Below are 7892 nucleotides of genomic sequence, written 5' to 3' on the forward strand. Positions count from 1 at the left end.
TAAACCTTATTAAGAGTATGTTGTAGGGGTCTCTGGCGGGTGTGATGATTATTCCAGGAAGTAAAGGAGCCGGCGGTAGCGCTGCCTTCCTCGCTCGTACCTAGGTGTGACTGTCGGGGCTGCCGGTTTAGGCTCGGCAGACGCCTCTCTTTCAGAAGCTACCTGGACCGTTTTAGTAAGCCGCACTGGACTCCCTGGCTGGTGGGAATGGGCACTGCCACCTCTGCCACACCACCCGCTCCTTCCACCCTCCCCTCCTCCTCTCCCGGCACACTGACCTTTTTGTTAAACTTGATCCGATCGCGTGAAATATATGATGTATTATATGGTCTATAATTGTATAATCTGTAGCTCGGGGTATAAAGTTCATCCCTTCCATCCTGTTAAGGACCAGACACTACTCTTAGTCTTCAACATAAGTGCTTTCGTCCGGAGCTATATGGATTGCAGTATAAAACGCAGCACCTCTGCAGAGGGACGCAGCAGTTACTGTTGCAGACTTGTGGCCTTCGGAGTACGTGTGATATGGAAAACACTCACAAGCGGCCATCAGATGCCTGCTTGGTAGTCAGACACCCTGAGAGCCCAAACAAACCTGAAAGAATAACAGTTTGTCTTACCAAAGGTATCCCTCGCTGGAGGAGGCGGGGGAGAAGCTGGGTTTCGTGAGCTCCGACCCATCCTTGCGTTTCGAAGCCTTCGGGTGCGGGGGGCTGCGCTGGGGCCGCAGCCGTGTCTGGGGTCGCCTGCAGAGCTAAGCTGCGCTTGGCTGCGACGCCCGGCGGGGCGAGCGCTCGGAGCTGCTGGAAACCCCACCGCGTCTTAATTAAAATATCTCGTAGTCACGGTGCTCGCTGCTAACTTGTCATGGGAAGAGCGTTTAATGGCAACACGAAGTAGATTACTCTGTAGTATTTTGATTAGGAACTATGATTCTAAGCTACCAGTCATTTTTTATAAAGCAAATATATGTGCTGGTGAAATATGTGTTTTAATCTTTTTTATCTACAGGCCCTGTAGACGAGTACATGTTGCCGTTTGAAGAAGAAATTGGCCAGCATCCCTCCCTCGAAGACATGCAGGAAGTTGTAGTTCATAAAAAGAAGAGACCTGTTTTAAGAGAGTGCTGGCAAAAACATTCTGTAAGTAGTTAAGCGATCAAGTTCTTCAAAGTTCTGTCATGTTCTGAATTTCAAATTTTGTCAATTATGTGTCATGTTCATGTTACTTTCTTCTAGGAAGAATTTTGATTTAATAATTATAGTAAAAAAATTAAATAGGCTGCGAGCTATATGGTCTTCATTTTAAAATATTAGCTCTCAAGTGACTTGAAAGTATTTGAATTTTTTTTGGTGAGAGAAGAGATTCTTGAGTTTAATTTCTGAAATTAAAATGTATATGTTGAAATTATATTAAAAAATAATAGTCTTGATTTACACCAGGGATGCTACAAACCTCAGTGAATGTAATCACTGGAAGTGTCATGTAAGAGATTTTTGRCATCATTTATGGAGGAAAAGTATGCTTTTCTGAGTTGGTTTACAACTCGAGATTTACACTAATGCCACCCCTTATTCTGAGCAGTGCTTTTTCAAAAACGGGTTATTAGAAACAATAGATGACACTATCCGCAAGAAAAATGAGTGTATGTGACCATCTGCTACTTGTAATTAGCATATTGCTGTATTAACTCAGTGTTACTCTGGAGAAAAGTTAACTGCTGCCAAATATAAAGCCCCTTTTGTGCTGCTTGATTTTTACTGAAGTTCCATTTACTCAGTGAAAACCTTGACTTTTCTTAGCTCGAGATCTTTTAAAATATCATGATGACTTGACTGACAGACTGCAACATTGTGTAGTGAAAAACATTCGTTCGCTGTTGCAGATATTGTTTAAAGGGTACTAAATAAATATGACCTAAGTCCCCACATGACACGTTTGGTTTTGAACCAAATCTGCTATAGCTTCCTGCTTGGCCAAAGGGTTAATATTTGGCAGAAGTAACTTGAAAGACAGCTTGATAATAGGAACTGTTAGGTGACCCTACTTTCATAAAACTTGCTGGTAAGTGTATATTGTTATTTTTTACTTCATTGTTGGGCTTGTTTGCTTGCTTGTAGGGAATGGCAATGCTGTGCGAAACGATAGAGGAATGTTGGGATCACGACGCAGAGGCCAGGTTGTCAGCAGGCTGCGTAGAAGAACGGATTATTCAGATGCAAAAATTAACTAACATTATAACAACAGAGGACATCGTGACTGTGGTCACAATGGTGACAAACGTTGACTTTCCTCCCAAAGAATCCAGTCTATGATAGTTGCACTGGTCACGTCACTGACCAACCGGACTCTTAACTGGAGCTGCTAAATCTAACGAGACTGCTCACGTTATTACTGTTTTCTGTGTGAAAAGAATGGTAAGTCTCTTCGGAACATCATCAAGAGGTGTTTTCTCCTTTATTTTTTCCCTTCCTCTCTCCTCCCAGACATGGATCCATGAGACTTTTTGCATTCCCTGCTTACACCTGAAGGACATGTGACTGAGAAATGGTAACATGTTATTAAGGAACTTAAATGAAGAATATGGACCTATACTGGCTAATCAAGTGTTTTAAAAACTGACATCAGATTTCTTAATGTCTGTCAGAAGAGACTAATTCCTTAAATGAACTACTGTTATTTTTTTTAAATCAAACATTTCATTTCAGATTTAAAAAAGGGTAACTTGTTTTTATTGCATTTGCTGTTGTTTATAAAAATGACTATTGTAATGCCAATATGACACAGCTTGTGAATGTTTAGTGTGCTGCTGTTCAGTGTACATAAACAAAAGTAATCAAGTGGGATATAGCAAAGAGGCTTCCAAGTATTACTTAACCTCCCTCAACAAGGTATACCTCAGTTCCACCTCTGCTAAATTATGAGATTGACAACACTAACAAAATTTGAATAATAAATTGATCCATGTTTTGTAAATGATGTATTTCAAATTCACTGTGTTATTTAAAAAGGGTAAGCTATGCTTCATGCCAACAGTAAATGGCCATTCCTAAAGCAGTGTTTTTAGCCTTCTCTTGTACTAGCTTGTTGTGTATAAAAAAAAAAAAAAGTGCTGTTTATTGAAACAAAAATTTTCTTCCTGTTTTAGTTTAAATTTTTTCTCTTACCTCCATTTCCCAGAATATCTCATACCTTTATTTAACTGAATTCTATTTAGGTTTGCTGTGTCTGAGGAATATTTGAAAACTTAAGCATGACTTTTTTTTTTAATTTTCTGTGAGCTATGACACTGGAAGGCTCTTAATTCTTACTCTTTTTTAAAAAGTCTTTTTTCCTATTTATGTTTGTGAAAAGGTCTGCCTAGCGTGTTTTCTGTTTCACTAAACAGTATGCAGTGGGTTCTGTATCGCTGTTTCAGGATCACCTCAGGAAGCTCAGTTACCCCAAATTCCTTACTCTGCTTTGAGGTTTGCAACTTCACTCTACTTCAAGCTTGGTACCATCTTACCGGAGTACTATTTAATGTCTGTGATACATAGGTTTATCCTCGAATCAAACTAAAAATTACAGCCACAGATTTCAGATTATAACTGCTTAAAAATTTCAGGGATAACTTAGTTATGCTTATAACTTAAAATATGCAATGACTATTTAGAGGTAACGAATACCAACGTACGTAGCACAGATGCGCAAAAAAAAGGAAAAACATTGAAATTGCTTTCACAACTCCAACATTATTTTAGAGTTTAGGAAGTCATGCCTTATATTGAAATTGGAAATCGGCTGGTAGATAGGTGCCAAAGTGCTTTTCAGAAGTACTGTTTCACTACATTTATTTGCTGATCCTTAACCTTTACACAAATGTCAAAGTAACATAAATTTTATAAACCTCTAGGGTACAGAACCAACAATAGCTAGTACTATGCTATGTATTTTGTATTTTGTTTGTTTTTAAACCATGCATCCGACATCTTTTGAAAGAAGCTTTTAATGTTGCTGTTAGGAGCTCACTGTGAATGTTACCTTTAAAGCGTTAATCTGTACAACCACAAGATACACTCAGTTTTACATGTACATGAACTTAATCTCTGGGAACAATAAGAGACGTTATGGATAAACCAGACCTAGGCGAGCATGCTCTTAGCAGGGAGGGGAAGAAAGGTATAGCAACGTTGCTCACGTGTATCACACCACCCAGTGCTGTCTGTCTTGCTGTTTGTCACTTCTATGCCTAAGGCTTCACACAGCCAGAAGAACCCTGCTCTGAAGGGTTATTGGTACTGTAGGGTGCAACTTGTTCAGCTTGGTTAAAAAAGAAAAAAAAAAAAGTAGTTTGTGGCCACTTTTTGGATTGACATTTTCATTTTGCTTCCATTCCCAGTCCATTTTCAGTCCAGGGATATTGTTTTACGCACACAGCAGGACATGAGAATAGCTGCTGAGTTCTGAACAAATAAGAATCCATTCAGACTTTACTGAAGACTTCTGTCTCCTATTGAGTTTTAACCCCTTTACTAGCAAAAGTGGAATAAGTACAGATGGTTTAATGACGTTACTCAAGATTTGATAGAAAAATTGGTCATGTGTAAAACTTGCATCGCCTGTGTGTTATCCTCTGAACTTCAGCTACTGTGGAGTCTAGCAGCAAAGCGGTGGGGACTCTCTTGGTGTTGCTAATACACTTCGTGTCCGCAAGTGATGTACAGCAGTCACAAAGCCTGGCATCAGAAAACCTGAGATAATTTATCTTCGTATTCTAAAACCACTTTTGGATATCCCTAATTGTTTCAATATTGTACTACTCAGAATTTTCTGATTTTTAAACAGCATAAATTAGTATCACTGTGAAAAAGATGTTCATAGTATAAATGCTTTTGAATTGGTAAAAATAGTATCCATTGAGCTGTTCTGGTACAACAGTTTTGCAGGGCATTTTAATACACATTTTTGTTTTACTTCTAGTGCAGTAAATGTAGATAATGTGCAAGTTGTCAAAATACCTGAGCCAGCATTTTACAAGCGTAAACGAGGGCAGGATTAAGCAAGATTGATGCTAGTGGAAATACTTTGGCATTATTTACTAGCAGACACGGTGACCGCTGTCACTTTATGTCCCTTAGGCGTATAGCACGTGGGTCTGGACGTGCGCTTAGGGCCTGCTCCAAAGGGTCACCTCGTACTCCGGCTCATGAGGAAAAGCCAATCCATTGCTCTCCATTTGCAGCTAAGTCTCCCTAAATGATTACTGCGTAACTGCCACAGAACCCATAAATTCGCTAGTTCTTGGCTTCACCAGAAGTTTAAGCCTTGCATTACTTTTTACATTGTGTTAGAAGCTAAGAGGTTTTTGTATCACATACTGCATGACGACTTTGTCCTTAGCACCCCGCGCACCGTAGCATTTCGGAACGGAGACCGTGCCTCGTAGTTGTTGGAGTTGTTGAACTAGCACCGTCGCTCACGGTGGCAGTCTGAAACTACAGAATCGGGACTGAAATTCACCACTTCGTACCTTCGATTTGAGATTTTAAAAAAATCGGTGTAGTCTTCAGATACCAGCTTTTGGTATGCTCACTAAAACATAACCAGACAGTAACAAGACATTTCCTGTTCATATTAGCATTCAACAGAATAAATAGGGTTACCAGTTTGCTCTTTTTCCAGCTTCTTTTTTAACCTTTTTTAATGCATTTATTTTTATTAGGAACACTTGGTACAAAATGTGGAAAGCTGTAATATAGATTTATGGGCAAAATGATTCAAGTAGCATCCTTGATGGAACATCATTTACCTCAGATACTCAACCAGCAGTACTTTTTTTTTCCTTTTTTTTCCTTTTTTTTTTTTTTTTTTTTTTTTTTTTTTTTTTTTTTTTTTTTTTTTTTTTTATGCAGTTTCAGTCCATATACTATTTGTTACCTCTCAAGATTTTGGTAAGCAATTATTTTAACTTTACTCTTTGTATTTGTCAGTGTTTTGGGCACAGGTTGTTGTACTACTGTCAAAATGTACTTGCTGTTTTTCTGCAAGTACTGAAAACAAACCAACCCCCCGCCCTCAATAAAGTGATTGTTAAATATTGTACAAATAAAAATGTATGCTCTTTCTCCCCATCCCCCAAAAAGTTAAAATAAAAAATGTGACTACTATGACTTGCATATGCCTTTTTTCAAATTTTAACACTTTGGGAGAAGAGACCTGTAGCTCCTGTTTCCTAGTTAGGCAACAATCTTCAAGCTGCATAACATGTTCTGTGGTAAAAGAGAAGGGAAGACCTTGTTCTTGTAAATTTGGGAGCGAAGCAAAGGCAGAATCCACATCATCGCTGGCATTTTGATGCAGGACTCATCTCTTTCACTCTTCCCTGTCATGAAGGGATATTTCACAATTCCTTTCCGTAGTTTTTACCAGCGTAGCGTGTCGAAGAGGGTGAGGCACCTTTTACAGGAGAGCACCGAGCCCAGATATGCTCCCGCAGTGCCAGTGCTGCTTGGAGGATCCCAGGTCAACCAGGGGCAGGAAGAAGTCTGACGTTTTGGTAATTCTTTGCTCTCTGCACTCTGGAACGAGCATTCCTGTTGCAGAGATCTACTCAGACGACAAGTCGAATGAACAACTGTGTATTTCTTTTCCGTGGACTTGCAAAGCAACCACTTCTACAACAGCCTTATTTCTGGTGAAGTGAAGGAAGAAGGAAGGTTTCTATTCTGCAAGATTTGTTCATCGCGAGGACCCTGGCACAACGTGCCGTCTGCCAGGATTCAGAAGATGGGTTTTCCCTACCAAGCTGCTTGGACGGAAACTGCCAAGCCTCCCTTCTTTTTCTTGAATTCCAAGTGAGTCGCCTCACTCCCTTTTAAAAATGCTATTAAATTCAATCAACCAGAGTTTTATAAAATCCACAGATAAGGTGCACCAGTTATTCTGTTAAAACTGTATTTTTCTCCTGCCTATTGTATTGACATTGCAGTTTTTATCCTTATAGGAGTGATAGTATACAGAAGCCAGAACGGGTAGAGCTCCCAATTATTTTGTGAAACTACAAATTTATCTTATTTCCTGCATATACTGGATGTGTAGTTTCAAGAATAATACTTTTAACAAGTGACTGCAGAAATTGAACTTTAATCTGTGGATGCAGCCTGGAGGGTTTAATGAGTAATGATGTGTAAATGACAACCTTATCAGAATATGCACTATTGCGCTGTTAGTCTTCAAGGTATTTATTTATTTTCCAGTGCTGGAATAAGCGTGCTCTCTCCCTCGCGATTCCCCCCATCGTGTCCTGTGCCAAGTGTCTGGTTAGTAAGTTAGACCCCCAGGACCAAGAGACAGAGCAAAGGTGGGGGGGAGGGAGGGAGGTGTTGGTATAATGAATTTAATCCACCCTTCCCTGTAAGGCTACATCACTGTTATGCAAGCCTGTATTTTCTGTAATTCCTTCTGCTTCCGAAGGGATTGCACGGGCTGTTCCACAGTGTGAAGGACTATCATCACCTCCATGACAGGATTATCACCTCAGTGAGTTACAAGCCAAAGGAGTTGTTTCAGACTTCCTTCTGCATTGCACATCTTTGCGACTGTCCACCGGAGTGCTGCAGGACAAAGCCCAACCTGCTTATTCCTGAGCCAGCAGGAAGCGTCAGCTGCTTGTCTCACGTTAAACTCATGCGAGCCTTTCATTTGGAAGTAACCACTTAATCGGGCATACTGGATTCCCGCAAGCAATAGGCTGGGCCTACAGCTCATCTCCAGCTACTCAGTCTGGGTCCTGCTAATGAACTGTTATAAAAACTCTGTATCAAATCAAACGCTGACATCAGCCCTGTTAATCACAATGATGTCCTTCCCACTGCTAGCGTTAGGTAACGCTTTCCTCCCCAAAGGGAGTA

General features: G+C 40.1%; 1 protein-coding gene across 1 annotated transcript in view; it reads left to right on the plus strand.

Moving 5' to 3' along the window:
• Window positions 1–6149, plus strand: part of ACVR2A (activin A receptor type 2A) — a 66303-nt gene extending 60154 nt beyond the window's left edge. Inside the window, exons 11-12 of the mRNA XM_026088978.1 lie at window positions 1012–1142; window positions 2121–6149. Coding sequence (XP_025944763.1) covers window positions 1012–1142; window positions 2121–2315 — 326 coding nt within the window. The 3' untranslated portion in view covers window positions 2316–6149. The remainder of the gene's footprint in view (window positions 1–1011; window positions 1143–2120) is intronic.
• Window positions 6150–7892: the final 1743 nt, after the last annotated feature.

Source organism: Apteryx rowi, unplaced genomic scaffold (assembly GCF_003343035.1).
Source record: "Apteryx rowi isolate R43461 unplaced genomic scaffold, aptRow1 scaffold_8, whole genome shotgun sequence".
Classification (NCBI taxonomy): domain Eukaryota; kingdom Metazoa; phylum Chordata; class Aves; order Apterygiformes; family Apterygidae; genus Apteryx; species Apteryx rowi.